Source organism: Engystomops pustulosus, chromosome 1 (genome assembly GCF_040894005.1).
Source record: "Engystomops pustulosus chromosome 1, aEngPut4.maternal, whole genome shotgun sequence".
Taxonomy (NCBI): domain Eukaryota; kingdom Metazoa; phylum Chordata; class Amphibia; order Anura; family Leptodactylidae; genus Engystomops; species Engystomops pustulosus.
Window position 1 is genome coordinate 226959916 of NC_092411.1, and position 25542 is coordinate 226985457.

General features: G+C 44.2%; 1 protein-coding gene across 3 annotated transcripts; it reads left to right on the plus strand.

Annotated features, from left to right (window-relative positions):
• Window positions 1–6496: 6496 nt before the first annotated feature.
• CBR4 (carbonyl reductase 4) lies at window positions 6497–24956 on the plus strand. 3 transcript variants are annotated; one of them, XM_072120018.1, is made up of 6 exons: window positions 6497–6636; window positions 13146–13287; window positions 18672–18789; window positions 22466–22602; window positions 23352–23486; window positions 24255–24956. In XM_072120018.1, the coding sequence occupies exons 2-6, from the start codon at window positions 13146–13148 to the stop codon at window positions 24431–24433; spliced, it is 711 nt and encodes a 236-aa protein (XP_071976119.1). In that variant the 5' UTR covers window positions 6497–6636; the 3' UTR covers window positions 24434–24956. The 3 variants fall into 3 exon arrangements, with proteins under 3 accessions (XP_071976119.1, XP_071976136.1, XP_071976131.1); XM_072120035.1 differs by lacking the exon at window positions 6497–6636 and adding an exon at window positions 6713–6734; XM_072120030.1 differs by lacking the exon at window positions 6497–6636 and adding an exon at window positions 6813–6851.
• Window positions 24957–25542: the final 586 nt, after the last annotated feature.

The window sequence follows — 25542 nt, forward strand, 5'->3', positions numbered from 1 at the left end:
CATTGTGACGAATATTGCTGCTTTTGGCTGGACCAAATCGACCAGCAAATAGCGGCAAACATGGACAGAGGGGGGCAACAAAACCCCTCTAGACCGCAAGGCAAAATTGGTGGCTGTCAGGAACAGCCTCCACCCTACCCCGATCACCGTGTCTATAGACATGGTGACCGGTATTACTGACGTCATAAGTAAATTCGCTGCTATCGGCTCGTCTGAATTGATGAGCCAGTAGCAGCGATAATAAACTGGGGGTGTGTGGGGGGGACGTAACTCTTCTGGTCCATGGGGCAGGATGGATGGCTGTCAGGAACAACCACCGTCTTACCCCGATCAGTGAACAGCCGCCGTCTTACCCTGACCGGTGTTGGAAAGTCACTACCCGCCGCACCGTTCTATAACAACGCTCGATGGGAATAGGCTATACAATCTTTATTTATTTTTTAAGCAATTTAGACAAATAAGGGCTTATTTTTTGCGAGACGAGATGCACTGTAAAAAAAACTTAATTTTAGTGGGTTTTTAGCTTATTGAAGAAATTTTATTAACTTTTTACGTGTGGAGGAAAATAAAATCATCAATTCTTGTTTTGGATTTTTAGCATTTTTTTGGGGGGTTGTTCACTGTAGCATAACAATAATATATTATCTTTATTCTACGGATCACTACGATTACGGTGATACCTCATTTATATAGTTTTATTTTTATTTGTCCAATTTTATTGAAGGAAAACTAGAATAGAAAAAATTGCATTTGTTTTAGTATTGCCATTCTTATAGCAGCATAATTATAGTATTTTTTGGTTTACGGAGCTGGTTGTAAGCTTATTTTTTGCGTGACAAGTTGCTCTTTTTATTGGTATCATTTTGGTGCTTGTAACTTTTTCAGATCACTTTTTAGAACATTTTTTGTAAAGCAATTTGATAAAAAGTTTTAATTTTTGGCAAGTTTTTGGTTTTTTTTTTTTACCACGTTCACCGAGCGGGTCCAATTATGACTAGGATTTATCGTACAGATTGTTACGGACGCGGCGATACCAAATAAGTGGGGGGTTTTCGTGATTTAGTGTTTTTTATACTTTATTACTTGTGTAAAGGGAAATGTGGTGTTTGGGGGGACTTTCACTTTCTTTTATTATTTATTTTTACTGTAAAAAACCTTTATTTATTTATTTTTACTGTTTTTACATTTACTGACATCTTAGCTTGAACAAGTGATCTTCTGATCACTTGTTCAAGCTTTTTTACAGGTTACACAGTGCAATACAGATGTATTGCACTGTGTAATGTAAGACACTGAGCATGCTGCGCATGCCCAGTGTCTTACAGCCGGGTCCTGCCAGGAGGCAGGGACCCGGCACCGAGAGGAGGATCGCGCAGCCCCGGGCACCGGCAGTCCCGGGGCTGCGATCGGAGGAGCGGACCCCCCCCGGTAAGCGCCGCGGGGGGGGTCCAATTCACATTTAGATAACTTGAAATGCCTCTAACACACCGCGGTCAGCGCGACCGCGGCGTGTTAGGGGTTAACACCCGCGATCGGAGAAATCTCCGATCGCGGGTGTTAGAGGCGGGTGTCAGCTATAACATATAGCCGACACCCGCAGCTTCTGGCCCCGGCTCCGTTCTCGCGAGGCTACTTCAGGTTTACCCATGCATTACAATGTGCTATCAGCACATTGTAATGTATGAGTAGTAAAATCCCCATATACTGCCATACTGTAGTATGGCAGTATATGATAGGATCGTGCAGACCCCCTAGGGTTAAAGTACCCTAGGGAGTCTGAAAAGTACTAAAAATAAAAAAAAGTTAAAAAAAAAAAAATTATAATAAAAAACCCTAAAAATTCAAATCACCCCCCTTTCCCTAGAACTGATATAAATATAAATAAACAGTAAAAATCATAAACACATTAGGTATCGCCGCGTCCAAAAATGCCCGATCTATCAAAGTATGATAACGGTTTTTCACTGCGTTTAATCCCGTAACGGAAAATCGCGCCCAAAGTCGAAAATGGCACTTTTTTTGTCATTTAAAAAAATTAAAAAATTCTATAAAAAGTGATCACAAGGGCGAACAGTCCTAAAATTGATAACATTGTAAATGTCATCAAAATCCGCAAAAAACGACACCACCCACCGCTCAGTACACCAAAGTATAAAAAAGTTATTAGCGCCAGAAGATGGCAAAATCCCCAAAAAAATTTTTGTACAGGAGGTTTTAATTTTTTTAAATGTATGAAAACATTATAAAACCTATACAAATTTGGTATCCCCGTAATCGTACCGACCCAAATAATAAAGTAGACATGTCATTTGGGGAGCACAGTGAAATCCGTAAGATCCAAGCCCACAAGAAGGCGGCACAAATGCGTTTTTTTACCAATTTCACTGCATTTAGAATTTTTTTCCCGCTTCCTAGTACACGGCATGGAATATTCAATACCATATCTATGAAGTGCAATTTGTTACGCAGAAAATAAGCCGTCACACAGCTCTGTACATGGAAAAATAAAAAAGTTATGGATTTTTGATCATGGGGAGTAAAAAATGAAAATGAAAAAACAAAAAAGGGCCAGGTCCTGAAAGGGTTAACCTGCACATCACATGGGACACACAAGATAATGATGTGTTGGTCAGGAACCCAGGTGAAACGGGCCAGGCTCTGCAGAGCCATGGTAGATTCAATAAGCAGCCCAGCACTAGAACACAGTAGAGAGTGAGGCTACATTCACACTGCCGTAGCAGCCACCATGTTCTGTGAGCCACAAGCCAGGAGGAGAGGGGAAGGGTGAACGCTGCTCTCCCTCTCCCCTCTCCATAGGAAGCTGAGAGGCAGCCCTACAAATCAGGACAGGGATAGGACCTGCTCTATCTTATGTGGCTTGACAACCCCGCACGGACAAAGTGCGGCAAGACACAATGGGCTCACAACATGGTATCTGATGTCCATTGACTACAATGGCGGCCTGATCGCCGCACAGCACATTGCCACTGTGCATGGAGACTTGGAGTAATTCATAAATTCAGTGGCTCAGAAGTCTAACATCATAATCCAAAGATGATGCTGACAAAGTCTGTCGCTTTGATATATAATTTCCATGGTGCTAGCTCTGCAACCATATCTATGTAGTAATCTTGTTTTGGTAATGTATCTATGTCATAATATTGGATCTACTGCTGTATCCATTTAGTAAGACTGTTTTTGTGTCTAATATATAGGGGCACATTTGCTAAGGGCTTTGCGATGCACTTTAGTAGGACTGTTCACCTTCTTCATGGCAATAACACAGGTATTTAAGAAGTGTGTGCGCTGCGATTGTGTTTCACGTGGCCCATTTGTGGCGCAGCTGCGCTGGTCTCCATGTGACGCAAATTAGGGGGCGTGCCGTCAGACAGTCCCACTGATTCAGACCGAGCGCTGTAATTAACTTTCAAATTGTGTTACATGCCCTATGTTAAAAATACACCACAAAAAGGATGGTGAACTCTGTCGGACCAGTGCAGGGAAGCGACAGCTCCATGATTTCAGGCGCATGATCTTAGCGAATCACCGCCCACAGCATTATAGATGACATTTCACGGACAGTGAACTCGAGTGACCTCGTAAGCAAATGTGGCCCATTATAGTTAGTTATAGTTTTTATGCAGCAAGTTTTGTTAGATTATTATACTATTTTATGCACTAAATATCAGACCATGTGAAAATCCTAGACTGCTGGGGAGGTCACTATCTTTTTACAGCCCAGGGCGTTCTTAAACATATGTTTGCGATGTAGCATTGTAGTTAGGCCTACAAAATTTGTTGTCAGGGGCCCCGAAGGGCCCCTAGTGGCAGCCCTGACTTTTCTCCCAGACCTCAGCACTTTTGGTAAAGGTGGGATGTTGCTGCTACTACTTGTATCAGACTAATCCTGCCATCTAGTGGTGGCCTATTGGAAATGCAGCAGAAGAGCAGTCTAGTGGTGCTCCATGCAATGCTGCCTTCAGTCACAAGCTGTGCTGACGCTCACCCCAGACATCCAGAATTGGAGGATCACCACAGGGATAAATGTGCAGGATCTATAATTTGAGGTTCATTTGAATCTGTACAACAGGAAAATACATGAATGACAAGCGGACCTGATATAAGCCATATATAAAGCGGGAAGTCATCAGCTTTCACACAATCCATTTTTACTAGAGGGGCCTTTGACATGAAGCATGTTCTAAAGCCTCACCCTGCTGGTACCACTAGTAATCAGCTGTAACATGTGCGACATTAGCAGAAAAATGTTTCATTTCCCTTTAGTGCCTCCAAAGGAGATATCAGGCATAACACAATGGGAAGTCTAACCTACTCAGAATAGGAAAAAGTCCTCTGAATTTAGATAAGCTTGTAACAGCTTTCCACTGTGCGTTCACACATAGCGTTTTGAAACGCAATACAACTGCTGAAGAGAGGAGATTTGCCTAATCACATTGCTGTTAACATTTGTGTTTACAAAATGCAACCATTAACACAATGTGTGAATACGACCTGAGGTCCATAAGGTTATTGAGCTGTAATATAACAATAATATAACTCAACCTTCCGCACTTCTCCATTGCAAAGTGCTGGTTCTGTTTCTTGTGCTGCTGTATGATGCAACATGGGCCAGCCAGAATAACCAGAACCACTGATCTGTAAAGAAGTAACGAGGGATAGAGAGTATGGCTTCATTTATGTTAACCTTTTACCTTCCCTGTATAGTAACTTTAACAAGGACCCCTTCTAATAACTCAGAAAACACACATTTCTTAGTTTTCACACAAGCGATCAGACTCGCTGCTTGCACCTGCTGGAATGGCCGTCCAGAATCACAAGTCACAACGCTGGTAAGAATGTATGAAGAGAGCTCTCAGACTGATGTCCAAACCACTGTTACTTTTGGCAACTTAAAAAAAAAAAAGACAAGAAAAAAGCTCCATACAACAAAATCTGAAAAAAGTTACAGGTGCCACAAAATGATGCTGAGAATATTTAAGCCATTAATGCAAAAAGAAAGTTCTGTACATAGGGGGGAGTATGAAGCAGCACAATGGAGGAAACACCCGTCACTAACACCTGCGATTGGAGCTAGCACCGATCGCTGGCGTCACCCCTTTGAATGCCGCCGGCAAAGCTGCCAGCAGCATTTACGAGCCGGAGGGGTGTGGGTGATGCCATCTTGGATCGGATCCTCTATCAAAATATTATAACGGCTATTCCTAGCATTTAACCCTGTAACAGAAAATAGCATTTTTGCCATTTGCAAAATCTAAGAAATTCAATAAAAAATTACCAAAAGGCTGTAGAATCCTCAAAATGGAAGCATTGAAAACACCATCAAAAGTAAAAAAAAAAAAATAATACCACCTACAGCTGCGTACACCGAGGTATAAAAAAGTTATTAGTGACAGAAGATGGCAAAATGAAGAAGTTTTTTTTTGTACAGGAGGTTTTCATTTTTGTAAATTTATGAAAACAGTATAAAACCTATACAAATCTCCGTAATCGCACAGACCCAAAGAATAAAGTAGACATTTGGGGCGCTCAGTGAAAGCAGTAAAATGCAAGCCCACAAGGCAAATGTATTTATTTACCATTTTTACTGCATTTAGAATGGTTTTCCCACTCCCTAGTATACACATGGAATATTACATACCGTCACTATGAAATGTAATTTGTTACGCAAAAAAACAAGCCATCACACAGCTGTTTACATGGAAAACTAAAAAAGTTATAGATCTTTGAAGGTGGGGAATAAAAGATAAAAACGAAAAAGGGATAAAGAGGGACAGATGATGCGGGGATTACAGCACGCTCCAGAAAATTTCTATGCACCAAGCCATGCAACTTTGTCCCACCCCTAAGAATAATACCCACACTCATACGTGTCCCCCCAACACATAATGCCCAACCTTTTTATGCCACAACCCCACGTTGTAGCTTCATATTCCTTATAATGTTGCCCCCTTCTTTCTTTACGTGCCTCTCTCGCCTCCCCCACAGGGCTTCTGCTGCTATATATAGCACTGCGAACCAACAGGCTTGATGACATCATCACACTGCACCCGTCAACCTCCACTACACAAGGCAGTAGCAGAGGCGTTATGGTGATGCGTCAAAGTCCTGAAACATACACCTACGGTCCGATAAAGCCCAGGATCGCCGCATGGTTCGGATGTAAGTATTAAATGTCACCACAGAAAAATACAATTTGTCCTGTAAAATACAAGCCCTCTTATGTCTCTTTGAATGGAATAATGAAAGGTGGAGATTAAGAAATGGAAAAACCAAAAAAAAAAGCCTTGGGTCCTCCAAGTGTAAATGACCCTGTGCTGGCTCCTGGTGACAGGACTGTGCACCTATGGGACAGGGTCAGGAGGGATGAGCAGCAGCGCAGTCCCTGGAGGGGAGGAGGAGGCGCTATCAGGGTTATCACTACTCATTAGTACGAGGTTACTGCAGCCTCTAACCCCCTCCCCCTGCAGCAGTTACCGCGTAGTCACGTCCCGTTCCATGACAACATCACAGCTCACAGCCGCTGAGCAGCGAACTATGGAGGTCACATGACATGATCACGTCACGTGACTGCGCGTCATCATCTTACGCTCTCTCCTGCTGTGTGCGGTGACCACGGTACGTGCTGAGTATGTGTAATGTATGTGAGAGGCCACAGCGCCCCCACCAGGGCACGATAGGAATAGATCAGTGACTCTGACTCCTTCACTATACATGTGATAACACTATACTATCATATTACTGTATGATGTGATAACTGTTACATCGCATCCTATGCAGCCTTCAGCTGCTATCATTGAGAAGAGACAGAAGTGAAGGGGTGTCTACCGCTAGTGTGTATATAGAAGTCATTCAGGGGTGTGCACCCTGGGAGACATACAGAGGTCATGGGGGTGTGCACCGTGGCAGGGCATATGGGGGTGTGCACCGTGGCAGGGCATACAGAGGTCATGCAGGCAGGGGATGTGCACCCTGGGAAGACATACAGAGGTCATGGGGGTGTGCACCCTGGTAGGACATACAGAGGTCATGCAGGCAGGGGATGTGCACCCTGGTAGCGCATACAGAGGTCATGCAGGGGATGTGCACCCTTATAGCGCATACAGATGTCATGCAGGGAGTGTGCACCCTGGTAGGACATACAGAGGTCATGCAGGCAGGGGATGTGCACCCTTGTAGCGCATACAGAGGTCATGCAGGGAGTGTGCACCCTGGTAGGACATACAGAGGTCATGCAGGGGATGTGCACCCTTGTAGCGCATACAGAGGTCATGCAGGGAGTGTGCACCCTGGTAGCGCATACAGGGGTATAGCAGGGACTGCCGCAGGATGGATCGGATCCCCTAGTAAGCTCACCGAGGGGGGCACTTACATGGGGGCATCCATGGGGGGGCACTTACAATCCACAGTTATGCTTGACTGCGGCTTGTAAGGGGTTAAACTCCCGGAATCATAGTTTTTCCGATCCTGGATGTTAGTGCCGAGTCTGGGCTGTAATGTCACGGCCCGACACCAGCGCTTGTAAGACCCGATGTCCCGCAAGGTTTCTTCTGACACGCCATTCCCTTATATATTCATAACTTTCCTCCCTCTGGCATACCTCCCAACCGTCCCGTTTTGGGCGGGACAGTCCCGTTTTTTAACCCTTGTCCCGCCTGCACGGACCGTTAAGTGAAAGTCCCGGTTTTTTTGCGTTTTCACGGATTTTTCCGTTTTGTCCCGCCCCCGAGTCCCGCCCCCCCGAGTCCCGCCCCCGTCCTGCTCAGGATACAGAGAAGCCAGGGGGCGGGGTGCAGCGTCCTCCTCCTCTCCAGCTCCCGGGCTGTCTGCTGCAGAGCCGGCACCTCCCCCATCCCCTCCCCTGGGAGGCAGAGCCCTCCCTGTCCTCAGGCTGCCACTTGCAGGCACATGGATGGATGGATGGATGGATGGAGCAGTGCAGAGTGTCATATTCTCTGCACTGCCCCTGCACAGCAGCCCCAGGGGATCATCCTCCGTGCAGGCAGGAACTCTCCAGCTCTGCTACATCAATGGCTCCCTGCCCCCACCTCCTCCTGCTCCTCACTGAAGTTCGTCTGATGAAGCAGAGCCGAGTGTGTGCAGCTGCTGCAGTGTGATAACAGGTACTCTACAGTGACTGCAGGCAGCAAAGGGTTAAACACTTCACTTTCCTCCATAGACCCCCTGCCCCCATCCCTAATCCCCCCAGTGCCCTTCTATTCTGCTTTTATTGTACCATATACTTAATCCCTTAACCCCTTAAGGACGCAGGGTTTTTCTCTCATTTCTCGCTCTCCAACTTCAAAAATCCATAACTTTTTCATTTTTCCGTGTACAGACCTGTGTGAGGGCTTATTTTGTGCGTAACAAATTTTACTTTCCCATAATGTTATTTATTTTAACATGCCGTGTACTGCGAAGCTGCAAAAAATTCCAAATGTGGAAATTTTTTTTAAAAAAACCGCACGTGTCACGTTCTTGTGGGCTCAGTTTTTTCGACTTTGACTGTGCACTCAAAATAACACCTCAGCTTTATTCTTTGGTTCGGTGCGATCGCGGTGATACCGGATTTATAGGTTTTATTGTGTTTTAATACATTTTCAAAAATTAAACGAATGTGTGCAAAAAAAAAAAAAAAAAAATTTTGCCATCTTCTGACGCTAATAACTTTTTCATATTTCGGTGCACGGAGCTGGGGGTGGGGTCATTTTTGGCGAAATGAGGCGACGTTTTCATTGCTACCATTTTGAGGTCTGTGCGACATTTTGATCATTTTTAATTTCATTTTTTATGTGATGTAAAAAGGTGTAAAAGTCGCATTTCGGACATTTGGGCGCCATTTCCCGCCTCGGAGGTCACCGCCGCCTGTAACCGTTTTTATATTTTGATAGATCGGGCATTTTGGGACGCGGCGATACCTAATATGTTTGTGATTTTTACTGTTTATTATGTTTTATATCCGTTCTAGGGAAAGGGGGTGATTAGAATTTTTAATATTTTATAAATTTTTTTTATTTTTAAAACCTGTTTTTTCTTTTTTTTCCACTATTTCTTAGACCATCTACGGTACATTAACCCTAGATGGTCAGATCGCTTCTACCATATACTGCAATACTTCTGGCTCATTGTAACGAATCTGGAGAAGCCATGTAGCCTCGTGTCAAAAGAAGACCCGAGGCTACCACGGCAAACGATCGCCGCCCCCCGATGACGTTCGGGGGCACAGCGATCGTAAAAAAGACTTTGCCGGCGACAATGACCGACTGCGGTTATTAGCGGTGGGGGTTTTCTGCAACATGCAAAACCCCCCACCTTGTATGAAGAGGACTCAGCCCGTGAGCCCTCTTCATACACTCCTTATACTCTCTGCGTCGTAGAGCTACGGCGCAGAGCGTTAAGGGGTTAAAGGGGTTTTCCCACAAATACAAGTTAGGCCCTATCCATAGGACAGGGCTTAACCTGCTGATGTGTGGGGGTTTCAGTGATGTGACCCCCATAGATCATGAAAACGAGGGGTCTGTTGGGGTCCACATAAGGTCCATGTCATCGCTCTATGACGGTAATGGAGCAGAATGGTCATACACGGCCGCCTGCTCCATTACTCTGACGGAGCGATTTTTGCGTTTCCATATTTCACTCCCCACTTTCAAAAATCAATAACTTTTTTATTTTTCCATGTACAGAGCTGTGTGCGGCCTGTTTCTGCGTAACAAATTATACTTCCTAGTGACAGTATTAAATATTCCAGGCCCTGTACTGGGAAGCGGGAAGGAAAATATCAAATGTGTTTTTTATGGCTTTCACTGCGCGCTCAATAGGACCCCTCCCCTTTACTGCGCTCCATAGGACCCCTCCCCTTTACTGCGCTCCATAGGACCCCTCCCCTTTACTGCGCTCCATAGGACCCCTCCCCTTTACTGCGACAACGAGCATGTCTCCCCCCCCTAGACAACAAGCATGTCCCCCCCCTAGACAACGAGCATTTCCCCCCCTAGACAACGAGCATTTCCCCCTGCTAGGCAACGAGCATGTCTCCCCCTGACCCCTAGACAACGAGCATGTCCCCCCCCAAGACAACGAGCATGCCCCCCCCCCTAGACAACGAGCATGTCCCCCCCCAGACAACGAGCATTCCCCCCCCCCTAGACAACGAGCATGTCTCCCCCCGACTCCTAGACAACGAGCATGTCCCCCCCCTAGACAACGAGCATTCCCCCCCCCCCTCTAAACAACGAGCATGTCTACCCCTGACCCCTAGACAACAAGCATGTCCCCCCCCTAGACAACGAGCATTTCCCCCCCTAGACAACGAGCATTTCCCCCTGCTAGACAACGAGCATGTCTCCCCCTGACCCCTAGACAACGAGCATGTCCCCCCCAGACAACGGGCATGTCCGCCCCCAGACAACGAGCATGCCCCCCCTAGACAACGAGCATGTCCCCCCCAGACAACGAGCATGTCCCCCCCCTAGACAACGAGCATGCCCCCCCCCCTAGACAACGAGCATGTCCCCCCCCCAGACAACGAGCATTCCCCCCCCCCTAGACAACGAGCATGTCTCTCCCCGACTCCTAGACAACGAGCATGTCCCCCCCCTAGACAACGAGCATTCCCCCCCCCCCCTAGACAACGAGCATGTCTACCCCTGACCCCTAGACAACGAGCATGTCCCCCCCCTAGACAACGAGCATGTCCCCCCCCTAGACAACGAGCATGTCCTCCCCTGTGGCTGCGTGCCCTTTTTTGTGTGTTTGTGTTATTTTTGTCTTCCAGGACCGTGCCTGCTGTGGACTGCTTCGGATTCGAAGGATTACGTCTATGACCGACATTTCTAACAAATAAAATGGTCAACGAGGGTGTGTCTGCGTTTTTTGTTCAATAAAATTTTCTGAAAACGGTGTGATTATTTATTTTTTTGCGACACTCTTCATAGTTTGCCATAGTAGTGGTGCCGGCTAGGTGACGGTGCTCATTACTAAGGGCTGGCCTTAGTGTTTGCCTTAATTTTTTGGGCAAATTTACACTAACGCCCATACCATTACCCCGGTACCCACCGCCACCAGGGGTGCCGGGAAGAGCCGGGTACAAACCAGTACCTGACCGTCTATAGATGGTCAGGTGTTGGGGCGGCTGCAGGCTGTTATTGTTGCGCTGGGATAGCCCCCTAACAGTGGCCTATCCCAGCTCAGTAATGGCAGGCTGCTGCTGCTTTATTGTTTCTGGCTGATTTGAACAATAGGGGGCACCCCATGCCGTTTTTCCCCCCATTTTTTTGTAAAAATGGGGGAAACAGCCTGGGAGCCCCCTTTAAAGGGGGGACCCCACGCATATTTTTGTCAAAAATTTGAAGAAAAAACGGCATGGGGTGCCCCTATTGTTCAAATCAGCCTGATACAATAAAGCAGCAGCAGCCGCCATTACTGAGCTGGGATAGGTCACTGTTAGGGGGCTATTCCAGCGCAACAATAACAGCCTGCAGCCGCCCCACTACCTGACCATCTATAGACGGTCAGGTACTGGTTTGTACCCGGCTCTTCCCGGCACCCCTGGTGGCGGTGGGTACCGGGGTAATGGTATGGGCGTTAGTGTGAATTTGCCAAAAAAATTAAGGCAAACACTAAGGCCAGCCCTTAGTAATGAGCACCGTCACCTAGCCGGCACCACTACTACGGCAAACTATGAAGAGTGTCGCAAAAAAATAAATAATCACACCGTTTTCAGAAAATTTTATTGAACAAAAAACGCAGACACACCCTCGTTGACCATTTTATTTGTTAGAACTGTCGGTCATCGATGTAATCCTTCGAATCCGAAGCAGTCCACAGCAGGCACGGTCCTGGAAGACAAAAATAACACAAACACACAAAAAAGGGCACACAGCCACAGGGGGGGACAGGCTCGTTGTCTAGGGGGGGGACATGCTAGTTGTCTAGGGGGGGACATGCTCGTTGTCTAGGTGGGGGTACATTCTCGTTGTCTAGGTGGGGGTACATGCTCGTTGTCTAGGGGGGGTACATGCTCGTTGTCTAGGGGGGGGTACATGCTCGTTGTCTAGGGGGGGGGCATGCTCGTTGTCTAGGGGGGGGCATGCTCGTTGTCTAGGGGGGGACATGCTTGTTGTCTAGGGGGGGCATGCTCGTTGTCTAGGGGGGGCATGCTCGTTGTCTGGGGGGGACATGCTCGTTGTCTAGGGGGGGGCATGCTCGTTGTCTGGGGGCGGACATGCCCGTTGTCTGGGGGGGACATGCCCGTTGTCTGGGGGGGACATGCTCGTTGTCTAGGGGGGGCATGCTCGTTGTCTGGGGGCGGACATGCCCGTTGTCTGGGGGGGACATGCTCGTTGTCTAGGGGGGGACATGCTCGTTGTCTAGGGGAGGACATGCTCGTTGTCTGGGGGGGGGCATGCTCGTTGTCTGGGGGGGGCATGCTCGTTGTCTAGGGGAGGACATGCTCGTTGTCTGGGGAGGACATGCTCGTTGTCTGGGGGGGGCATGCTCGTTGTCTAGGGGAGGACATGCTCGTTGTCTAGGAGGGCATGCTCGTTGTCTGGGGGGGGGACATGCTCGTTGTCTAGGGGGAGTGGAATATGACCCCCAATTATATACATAAATATACATTGGTGCCAGTGGATGCGTTGAAGGTATGAGCAGTGGCGTGGCCAGGGGGTGTGGTTAGGGGGCGTGGCTAGGGTGTGGCTTCTGTGGGTAAAAAAATCGTCGCGGCGCGCTTCGCGCGCCGCCATCTTGTCCCTCTTTCTCCTCCACAAAAGTTGGGAGGTATGCTCTGGTATAGCATGAGTTATTGCTATTTGAAGACAGGAGGTGGAAGAAATCACACTCCCTGCTGGCTATACTCTCTGGTGCCATTAACAAACTATGATTATTTTATGTAAATGGAGTGCGTTGCCTGGAGTAGATGGAGGTATTAGTAAATGTGTTAGGACAGGCAGAAACGTCTGTGATGCATTAGATGTCTCTTACCCAATAATAACTGCGGGCGGAGTGACCCTCACAGAAGTAATACTATGCATCACCTAACACACTGAGCAGTGCAGGAGTTCTCAGTAAGGAGAGTGTTATTGTTGTGGTAGTTTGCTTACCATAACTTATCTTATTTGCATTTACAGATGAGTGGAGTTTGTGCCGTGTTTGGTGGATCAAGAGGGATTGGAAAAGCCGTGGCCAAGTTGTTAGTTGAAAGAGATTATAAAGTAGCCGTCGTATCGAGAAATCTGGAAGTCGCTAAAGCCACCACTAAAGAGATCGGAGGTTGGTGTAGATCGATCAGTCCATCTAGCTTAGGGTTGTGAAATATGGCCTGAAAGTAAAATTTTTTATAAAGGACTTTAAAGAAGTATCTTCAGAACTTCACAAGTAAAACCAGTGTTGTGTGGGGCCCTTTATAGATATACTAAACCTGTTTTCAGTGATCTGTCAGTGTAGGAAAAAAAAATTCTCATTTTTATGCAGAGTTTGCCCCCCACTACTGCACTGTAAGCCTCTATTGCATACGGATAAAAGCGTCATTTTCTCAAGAAATATATATATATTACAGGTAGTTTCCTGGTTACGTACAAGATAGGTCAGGGGTCCCCAAACTTTTTACATAGGGGGCCGTTCTCAGACCGTTGGAGTGTCGGACAAATGTTTAAAAATAAAAAGTAAGAAATTCCTCTGTACACTGCACATATCTTATTTTGACGTAAAAAATGCAAAGCAGGAAAAATACAATATTTAGAGTAAAGAGCAAGTACTTACCAGCATCTCAATGGGAAGTATGAGGCTGCTTTTGGTTGATAAGATGGACAATGTACGGTTACAATTAACTATTTCCTATGCTGCCCCCCAACATTAATTATTTACTATGCTTCCCCTCCAACATTAATTATTTCATATGCTGCTCCCCCCACCCTTAATTATTTCATATGCTGCTCCCCCCACCCTTAATTATTTCATATGCTGCCCTTCCACCATTAATTATTTCATATGCTGCCCCCCACCATTATTTCATATGCTGCCCCCACCATTAATTATTTCATATGCTGCCCCCCATGATTATTTCCTATGCTGCCCCCACCATTAATTATTTCCTATGCTGCCCCCCACCATTAATTATTTCATATGCTGCCCCCCACCATTAATTATTTCATATGCTGCCCCCCACCATTAATTATTTCATATGCTGCCCTTCCACCATTAATTATTTCATATGCTGCCCTTCCACCATTAATTATTTTATATGCTGCCCCTCCACCATTAATTATTTCATATGCTGCTCCCCCACCCTTAATTATTTCATATGCTGCTCCCCCACCCTTAATTATTTCATATGCTGCTCCCCCACCCTTAATTATTTCATATGCTGCTCCCCCACCCTTAATTATTTCATATGCTGCTCCCCCACCCTTAATTATTTCATATGCTGCTCCCCCCACCCTTAATTATTTCATATGCTGCTCCCCCCACCCTTAATTATTTCATATGCTGCTCCCCCCCACCCTTAATTATTTCATATGCTGCTCCCCCCCACCCTTAATTATTTCATATGCTGCTCCCCCACCCTTAATTATTTCATATGCTGCTCCCCCCACCCTTAATTATTTCATATGCTGCTCCCCCCACCCTTAATTATTTCATATGCTGCCCTTCCACCATTAATTATTAGGGCCCCCGGCCGCCACAATCTTTTTACTGCTGTTTTAGAAAAAAAAATCTTGTACTCACCTTTGGCAGTGGCTCCCACATCTTCTTTCTTCTGGCTACTGCCGGACAGGAAGGGATGCGCGGCCGCGCATCCAGGTTCAAAGAGCGATGTGCTCAAGGGTTGCCTTCCGGCCACATCGCTCCACCTGCAATAATAGTTCAGGAGCGGCTGTTTCCGGCCGCATCGAGCACTATACAGTGATGGGCACGAGCTTCCTGTCCTGCCGAAGGCAGTTAAAAATGGGCCATAGTTTGGGGACCCTGAGATTCTTCAGGGTTCTTTAGGTTTGTACTTAAGTTGAATTTTTTTGTAAGTCAGAATTGGTATATTTTATAACTGTAGCTCCAGAAAAAAAATCTTCAAAATTTTGTGCTGCCGGAACAAGGATTATCATCAATAGAGCTTCATTACAGACACCTTACAGCCTATCATTGCAGCCTGGGACCATAGTAAACTTTCTGTCCAACAGATGCTACAGTATCTCACTCTACTCATCACAGGACAGTGGGGGGTGGGGAGTACAGAGAACGAAGGAGACATAGCATTCACAGAAGTAAATAGTCTTCATCCTGTGTATCAGACTGCTGTGTTGATCCTATCTCCATTTCCTCATTGACCCAAATATAGCCGAATATAGCCCTATAATTAAGCTGCAGGGGGCAGATGCAGTGTATGTGGGGAAACATAAGAGGAGAGTCTAGAGTGGACAGAGCAGGCATTATGGAGCTACTTCCTGTAATTGCTGAGCACAGACAGAGGAGCACACTGCACAGCCCAACCCCCTCATCCTTTCCTTACCTCCAGTCCATAGAGTTCCACTTTACTGATTCTACTTGGTAACCAGAATGCAGGGGAGAAGGTAGTGAGGCTAAAGAGGCAGTAAAACAGAGAAAGTGTCTCAATAATTAAAGGGGTATTCTCATCTGGGCACTCACATTCAGTTTCATTAATCTGCCATATTTAAACATTTCTTCAATTAGACGTTATTAAAAAAAATGTTCCTGTGTGAAGATAATTTCTCATAAATGTAGTGATATGGTCCCTTAGAAACAAGAGAGCTTCCTCGGATACGGCCACCTCCGCTGGAGGGATTGCACAAAGAAACAAATTGTTTTAGTATATGAAATGTCCGGGAGTTACTTCATGTCCCACAGCCGTCCTTTGGTAATGATCGCTGAATCCTGGGGGTCCAGCAGGACTCTGTAGCGCAAGTCTGGCCACTGCAGCCAGAGTGTGACGTGGTCGTATCCGGGGAAGCTGATCTTGTTTCTAAGGGACAACATGACTACATTTATGAGAAATTATCTTCACACAGGAACATTTTTTTTATTAACATCCAATTGAAGAAATGTTTACATATGGCAAATGAATTTAATTAAATGTAAATGCCCTGATGGGAATACCCTTTTAATGTATATACTATTATAATGTTAGTTTTAGTTGTCAGCAAGGCCGATTCTAGCCTTTTGGCTGCCTGAGGTGAAACTTGAAAATGCTGCCCCCCCCATGCACCCAATGATGCTACCTTACACACTAGTAGTCAGTCGGTGACAGACACAGGCAAAATCTTCTTTAAGATTTCTCCCGGCCATGACTTATCACTGCTGCATTCATAGTCAAACAACTTCAGCTCTATGTAGCACAATTTCACACTGCGCCCCTAAAAAAAAACACAATCACTTACAGTATAAGGGATCGTGTTTCTATATAATCTACTATTCCCCACATTTAACATCCATTATATAGGCCCACAAATAAATAAGTACGTACAGCACCCAGAATTATATATACCACACCCCCTGAACTACAGGACCCAGCTTATTTTATTTATACACAGTTGCCCTCATTTATGTATAACAGCCCCCATACACATATTCAATTTAAATATTTAATTAAAATTCTTAAAATATCATACCAAATTATATGATATACAGTACTCCATATAAGGCCATAATACAGCACCTATATACAGATCCCCCATAGAGTGCATAAAGTTCTACACTCATACACACATTAATACACTTACACATTTATGTAGCCATATATATTTATACACTCATACATACATTATATACAAACTCATAAAGTATATACACACACAAAATATGTACACATCATACATTTATACACACGTACAATATATACACATATACATATTCTGTATAGCACATATATACATTATAAACATTATAGCATATAAATATAATATACTTGGACATAAAGTATATATAAACATCCTACAGTATATACACACATATACAGTATAAACACAATATATTCACACATACTGCACATAAATACTGTAGTATATGCACATATACAATATATAGACATCATACATATAATATATACATACCATACATCATATACTGTGTATATACATCATGCACACATACATATAGTATGTACACACCATACACAGACACCATATATACTCATACAGCATATACACACACAAAGCATACACACACATACACACCATAAACACACACATAAAAAACATTATATACATACATCAGTGCCCCCTGACTGATCAGCCGATCTTCAGTTGTGTCCCCCAGATGGTGCAGCTCGTTGGCTGGCATGTGCTTCCTGCTGTGCTGCTATGGCTGCTGCTGTTCCTTGAGTCTCTGGCTGATCAGCAGCCTTGTGTACAGATGGTGGGGACAACCCAGTGTGGGCTGCTGCTGTGTGAGCATCACAGGGATCCGACGGAGGAGTGGCTGCTGTGTTACCTGATGCATGACCCAAGCCTCCTCCGTGAGTTTGAAGGAGATTGTTATCTAACTCTGTCAAGGCTGGCGCGGAGACCCGAGATTGCTCGCAGCTACTGTCTTCTCCCGCCGAAAGCTCTGTGCCGGGACACAGGTGGCGTGACATCATCACACGCCGCCTGGGTCCTCCAGAGTAACAGAGCGCCAGAGCCAAACAGGCCTGCGCCGCTCTCTATATTAATTGCGTCTGTGTTCTTAAAGAAACAGACAAGATTAATATCATGGTGGGTGATAATATCATGGTGGTGCCCGAATCACCCTCATTTTATTCCCCCAAGATGCCGCTCCCATCAGGACTTAGACAACTGCCGCCTGAGGTGAGATTTTCAACTCGCCTCATGGCAGGTGCGGCCCTGGTTGTCAGCTATTGTAGCTCTAGGAGAAACTTTATACACTTGAATATTACGCTTTAAGCAGTTTGTGTAAATCAGCTTTCTGTCCTGTATCCATGGCAGCTGAGAGATAAAGGGACCAGATAAAGTGTGTAATGAATAGGAAATCTAAAATCAAAATCCATCATGGATAAACCAGGGACACCTACTCATAGTTTCAGACACCGTCACTGTGGTAATCTTATCACCATATATTTGCTATCCTTGGCTTCCTTCTAAAATTAACTTTTAAAATGATACTAACGAGCCTGAGGCTGCAGCATCACTGGCTGTTACAATGAGCTCACCCTTCCCCTCCCCCTGAACTCTTCTTCGTCCTCGTCCCTCTGAATCAGGTATGGAAATCTTAATCATTAGCCTCCTTATCAGCTCTTTTCAGATGCAATGTTCACTTGAGGAGAAAGAGCAGAGCGAGTCCCAGATAAGCTGCTTTCTGTAATGAAGCATATTACACAGTTAACTATTATAACCTGCTCTATTCATTTCTGAAATAAAAGAAAGTTTGCATCAAAGGTTTGGTTACTCCATGAGGGCCCAGAGGTGGGACAGCAATGTGTCTCCCCCCCATCACTATGATGGAAGGTCTGTTTTTTGTGTGCCGCTAGCATAGTGGCTGCTTGTTTATAAGATATGCCCTTTATGGACTAAAACAAATGAATTACCTTGATTGGGTTGGTGCATGGGGCCTCGGGTAATTACCAAAATATATGTCTGTACCCTAATGTATAAAGGTAACATCTATGTGCACAGCCCCGGAATTGATGTATATCACTTGTAATGTAGGTCACCTGGCTCTCAGCTGTGATGTTGCAAACGAACAAGAGGTTCAGCACACGTTTCAAGAAATTGTAAAGCATATTGGCGTTGTTAACTACCTGGTCAATGCAGCTGGAATGAACAGGTAAGCAGTCATATATACAGTGTGTACGGAAAGTATTCAGACCCCTTTACATTTTTCACTTATTTTTTTTTTTCATTGCAGCCAATTGGTACGATTAAATAAGTTTTTTTTTGCTCAGTATGTACACTCTGACCCTCATCTTGAATAAAAAAAATTAATGTAGATATTTTAATAAATAATAAATAAATAATAGATAATAAAATTTAAAATAAAACATTAAGTATTCAGACCCTTGGCTCAGTATTGAGTAGAAGCACCTTTTGAGCCATGAGTCTTCTTGGGAATGATGCAAAAAGTTTTCAATACCTGGATTTGGGGATCCTCTGCTATTCTTCCTTGCAGATCTTCTCCAGTTCCCTCAGGTTGGATGGTGAACATTGGTGTAAGCCATTTATAGGTCTCTCCATAGATGCTCAATTGGGTTTAGGTCAGGGCCTTGGCTGGGCCAGACAAGAATGGTCACAGATGGCTTTAGCTTTATGCTTAGGATCATTTTGCAGAGCACTCTGGAGGAGGTTTTTATCTAGGATCTCTCTGTACTGGGCCGCATTCATCTTTCCTTAAATTGCAACCAGTCGTCCTGACCCTTCAGCTGAAATACATAGCTTGATGCTTCCACCACCATGTTTCACTGTTGGGATTGTATTTGGCAGGTGATGAGCAGTGCCTGGTATTCTCCATACATACCACTTAGAATTAACACCAAAAAGTTCACTCTTTGCCACATCAGACTAGAGAATTTTATTTCTCTTAGTCCTACTTTTTGCATGTTTTCATATGTCTTGCATGAGTTTCCATTGGCCATAAAGCCCAGACTGGTGGAGGGCTGCACATTGATCTTGGGGTTCTTCTTTACCTCTCTCTCCAAACTTCTTCTCCCACTATTGCTTAGTTTGGCTGGATGGCCAGGTCGAGAAGAAGTTGTTGTAGTCCCAAAATTCTTCCATTTAATGATTAAGGAGGCCACTGTGCTCTTAGGAAACTTGAGTGTTGCAGAAATCCTAATCAAGTCCACTTTGTTTACAGCTGGACTCCAATGAAGGAGTAGAACCATCTCAAGTAGGATCAAAAGGAAATGGCCAGCATGTCAGTTAAGAATGAGTGTCACAGGTCTACAAGAATACTTATGACCATGTAATATTTCAGTTTTTCTTGTTTAATAAATCAGCAAAAACATCTACATCTTTTAGTTTTTTTTTCTGTCAAGGTGGGGTGCAGAGTGTACATTAATGAGCAAAAAAAGAACTATTTTGATCTTACCAATTGACTGCAGTGATAAATGTAAATGGGTCTGAATACTTTTGGTACCCACTGTAGACTATAAAATACAATATAGTTCTGTATGTTACCAATTTTTCCGATACTTCTTTCTCCTATATGAGATTTTACATTTATCCTTTGGACATTGTCCCCAAAGGGACAGGGATGTCAGGTCAGGGACTTTATGAGCTGATCCCTAAGTGTTTCAGCTGCTGGAGGTACATCTATCAGCTTAGATGTGCGGTCTATATGATGGAGTTGTCCTGTTGGTTGATCCTTTTACAGAAAGGGCAACACTTTAAAGTAAGAAGTGCCTTGGAGTCTCTATGAGAGAAGAAATCTCCCCCGAAGCATTCAGTATTGTCCTGATATGAGCAGGACAGTCATGTGAACAAGTACTAAGCCTGTTAAGTGATTTTTATACCTATATCGTAGCCATTTCCCCGTAAGACACAGAGGTGAGAGTTTGCAAGAGCAGCCCGGACAGTGGTACAAGAGTCCTGCTGAGTCTGGGACATCGGGGGCACAAGATCTTTTATGTTAAATCTGGCCAATGCAAGGTCCATTTTTTAAGGGTTAACCACATCGCATGTCACCAGTCTTAGGCTAGGCTTACTAAATTTAACCCCTTACCGACACGTGCGTAATAGTACAGCGCGCGTCGGGTACATGGTACTTATTTGTGGCGGAGCTGCACTATTCTTCATGCGACACCAATTTCTGCACAGAATTGTGTCGCACGCCCCATGTTAAAGGTGCACCAAAAAAAAAAGTGGGGCATTCTGCTGGAGCAGTGCAGGGAGCACCAGATTCATGAAGAACGTGCCCCATAAAATCTGTTTGCACTGTTTTTAGTACAGTAAATGTGGGCCAGTCTTTCCATCATACTTCCTTCTGCTGAGCTATATAATACGCTCAGTAGAGGCAATAGAAGGCTATGCGGAGCTGCTGTAATGTCCTCCAGCCTCTGCTGAGCGGATACATGGCTCAGCAGGAGGGAGGACTCCGGTGATGACACTGTTCATACAAGTATAGTGACATCACTGGGGAAGCTCCCCTAAAATCACCAGCAGCCAATCACCAGCTACTAGCGTTGTTCACTCTTCCCCTGGCATTCAGGGAGGAGGAGAAGTCACGGGGTGATGTATCCCACTGTATAAGCATACAGTGGGATACGTCTGTGCCATATGTTGTAAGGACACTTTGAGAATCCGCCCGATGTGTCCTTACAATGTATGGGAAAAAAAACTTATGTGAACACAGCATTAGGCTTTTCTATAGGTCCAAAACTTTTTTTAAGTTTAACTTAGAGAAAACCCATCTAAAGAGGTATACATTGTTGTATATTGTTCTCCACTTCTGCACATGTGGTAATGTTGTCTTTTATTATTGTTCTCATATATTTTGAAAATCAAATCGAAACAAAAAAATTAATTTTTAAAAATTGCGGTTCAAAGAGACCATTTCAACAATTTCCTTCTTCAGTAGGGTCATAATATCATACTAATCTTTTCAAGGGCAAAGCACTATACACTGAAATGACCTATTAAATATATGTGTAAGTATAATATATATAACTATAATGACTCATCCTAACTTTGTGCTGCACCGATAATTATGTGCCCGTCTGAATAAGGCCTATATGTATTCTTAAATAATTTGATAGTTCTACTTTGCACCACAAGGGGGAGGCACATGCCAAGGCATTACAGTCGAGATTACTGCTTTATGAATCCTCACCAGACAGTGGGCCACATTAATCAATACAAATGCAGTCTGTACTATGCGCAGTTTGCCAGTTGAGTGTGCAGGGTGTGCCAAATTCATCAAAAGTGGCACCTCAGCCTTTATTAATCTGGCGCCAGTGAACATAGTTTTTCTTGGTGCACCTTTAACATAGAGCATGCAACGCAACTCATGCTCAAACTCGGCACCGGAATGCCCCTTTAGGTGCTTAATTTTGTGTTGCGGCAGACACAATGCAGCCACAACACAATATGGGCGCAGGCACTTTATAAATACATGTGCCAGCTGTTTGCACGTTCTTTTCAGTGCAAGGTCAGACAAAAAAACAGGCCCAAACACTTTAATAAAGAATGCTTTTTAGTGGATTATCTAGTCAGAAAGCAGATTAAAATTAGTATCACTTTTATTTGTTGGTGATTTGTTTTTATGTTTATATGTATATATTTTCTACTTTACTGTACATGTTACTGTATTCCACATCCCTGGCCTCCAGCCCTCATTCTCAAGCATTTTGACCTTTCACATTTTAGACTTTTGAGGAATCCTGAACAATGGAATTTTTTTTCACATATCTCTTAGTAACTATTAATGAATTTTGAATTTTTATGCTAATTAGGTTTTTAAACCTCTCAGTGCTTAAAACTTTTCAGTGCTTACCTCCCTATTACAGAGATGCATTGTTATTGAGAACCAAGACAGAAGACATCCTGTCTCAGCTATCTGTTAATCTGATAGGCCCAATGTACACGTGTAAAGCCGCGCTGAGGGGTATGGTCCAGCAACAAGGTGGAGCCATAGTCAACATTGGTAAGAAGTAGATTTTTCTTAGCTAAGTTCAGACTGTGCTGTGTCACACAGAACATATGTCTTCTATCAATACTAAAGACCTTGCCTTGGATTTGATGCTGTGACTTTTAAAAGGATGCATTCCAGGAATTACTTAACAACCATTTTTATGAAAAATGTGCTTTTTTTTTTTCTTTAGAAGTTGTGTTTAAAGATATATATATAGTTCATGTTACCTTGGAGTAAAATTTTAAATGGGTTGTACTAAATTTGCATGTTATCTCCTTATCCATAGGACAGGGGATAACAATATGATCCAACTGCATGAACCCCACCGATCAGAAGAACCGACACCCAGCAATCCAGTGAACGGGGGTCCCATTCTCTCTAATTGGTTTGGAGGGAGGTCGAGCATGTGTCCTGCTGAGCTGTTGGTAATTGCTGAGCACAGCTATTTCCTGCCCTCCTGTAGTCTATATGGGTGCTGCAGATAGGTGAGCAGTATGCTTAGCATTTTCGAATGCTCCCAGTTTGCTCAATGCTCTACCAGCCACCCACGCATTAGTGAGAATGGGACCGTTTTCAGCATCAGTCCGGCTTCTATCAATATAAATCCTGACCTAGTAGCTTTTTAGCCCTGATAACATGCAAACTTGGTTCAGTCCCTTTAATTATTGTCTCATGCTCTGAAGAATTATAGTTCAGTAGTTTAAATTATAAGTAAATCCCCTTGGACGTGTAAATACTATTCTTCTTCTCTGTGACTGTAGGGAGTATTGTTGGCCATAAAGGTAATGCTGGACAGAGCGTGTACAGCGCCTGCAAGGAGGGCTTGGTTGGATTTTCCAAATCACTAGCTAAAGAAGTTGCGAGAAAAAATGTGCGTGTGAACGTGGTCGCTCCAGGTAAGTGTTGGGGGAACCTTACATTAAATATTTCTTTGGGAATATGACAGATTTACTCCTAATTCTTATACGTGGACAAATGCTGACTACACACACACCCACATATTGACAGATGGTGGTACAGTATAGTTTTTTCTGGTAAAATTAAAGCTGAATCAGTTGGTGGGTTGTGCTGATAATTTAATATATTGAAGCTGTCCCATGTCCCTGATCAACAGATTTTGGGTAAAACATGGATTCTCCATGTTACATTACAAGTTCCCAACTTTTTCACTATGTTGGTAGAATGCTAGCTGCCAGAGGCTGCCTGCAGTTATATGGCTGCGTATTTGGGTGGCAGCACTGTACAGATTCCAGCATGTTGGTAGAACAGTGTCTGGTTCACCACTGCTACCCTGTGCCCCCTCCACTAATGTAAATTGGTTTAAAGGTATTGAGAAAGTGACAAAGTTGTCTGTTTTTGCTTGCACAGCAGAAGTCACCATGTAGCCCCAGCTGAACCTGACTATGGCAGCATTTAAATGGGGAGGTAAGGGAGACTATTCAGCAGTAGTAGAAAGGTATAGTTTCATATTAACTTTCATATTGTTTTGTGGCAACAGTCACATGATATAGATGCACCAAATGTTACTTAATTTTTTTAGACAGCATTACAAATGTCAGGTTGACAGCATTTCCACCTTTACTCCAAAGCCACCACATTATTGAGCATGATATTACTGTTTATGATGAAGGTTATTCATTTACTTTTTGCTCCCATCTCTCTAGGCTTTATTCACACAGACATGACCTCTGGTTTAGAAGAGACCTCTATAAATCAGAATATTCCCCTAAGAAGATTTGGAGAAGTGGATGAGGTTGCACAGGCGGTCACTTTCTTGCTTAGTTCCCCATACATTACTGGTCATGTATTAGTGGTGGATGGAGGGTTACAACTACAGATATAAGCGCTTGTACAGTCCTTACCAGGATGGATTCTGTCAGAGAAGATGCATATAGTGCACATTCCCACATTAATAATGTATATGCCTGGCAAGATATTCCATCAGTGCAAGACTAAACCTGACCACATATGTTACAGTCCTGGACAGAACTGCACTCTGTAGGACTGGGTACCACGACTTTGATAGATTAGCAAGTAGTAGGGCTTTGCTAGATTTTGGAGCCTTATCACGCCATATAAATGTGACCACCAGGGCACTGCACTGCATTCATGATGTGCCTATACTTGTAGGCCGTATTGCATTGTTGGAATGGATTAAAAAACCTATGACAAGATAATGTTGTTCAGTGACCTTGAGATGTTCTCACATGGAGTCCTGGCATAAGAGCGGTTATACAATGTTCTCACATTTATTCCTTGTTTTCACATACATGCTGGTAATGAATTCCAGAAGATTATTAAACAGCTGCCGGGAAGATGAATCCCATGTTGTATTTTCTTATTACAATAAAAGCTTCCTTCATTTTCTTGTATTCGTTTATTTAGATCATGTCAGATAATATTGGACTTAAAGAAGCCCAAGAATTCCCTGCAGCCCCTTGTCTGTAGAATGAGAAAAAGGAGTAGAAGTGACATCATGATGGTATAAGATCCCTTCATCTGTGACCGCTTATTGTCGTAGGTCATAGATACAGAACACCATCCGATATGTCACACGACCGGCTTCTGGTCATGGCAGGCTGCTAGTTTTTCATTATGAATGTTTGCCCTGTGGTCCATTGGGTAGGAATTAGTTGTGTGGCTCGGCTCATACACAGGGCTGTAGAAACCCATGTGTATGTGTATAGGCGCATAGAAGTGAATGTGTCCATATGCTACCCATTGAATCAAAGGATAGCACATGGACAAAGACTGCACCGGGTTTATTCACACTGTAGAATTGGTAGCGTTATCTGTGTCCATAGAGGGACAGTTCACACTGATTAGGAAGGACTTAGTTGGCAACCAGTTCAGCCAACCAATATTAGGTACGAAGGGGGAGAGATCCAGTGTTAGAAGGCAGGTGGCGCTGTTTTTGAAAAGCTTGCTGCATTCACAATGCGATTGAGTACT

Bases quoted from the DNA above. Each gene is read 5' to 3' on its own strand.
- CBR4 (XM_072120018.1), top strand. From the start codon at position 13,146: ATGAGTGGAGTTTGTGCCGTGTTTGGTGGATCAAGAGGGATTGGAAAA. The intron at 13,288-18,671 runs GTTGGTGTAGAT...CTTGTAATGTAG, and splicing joins CACCACTAAAGAGATCGGAG to GTCACCTGGCTCTCAGCTGT. The intron at 22,603-23,351 runs GTAAGAAGTAGA...CTGTGACTGTAG, and splicing joins TGGAGCCATAGTCAACATTG to GGAGTATTGTTGGCCATAAA.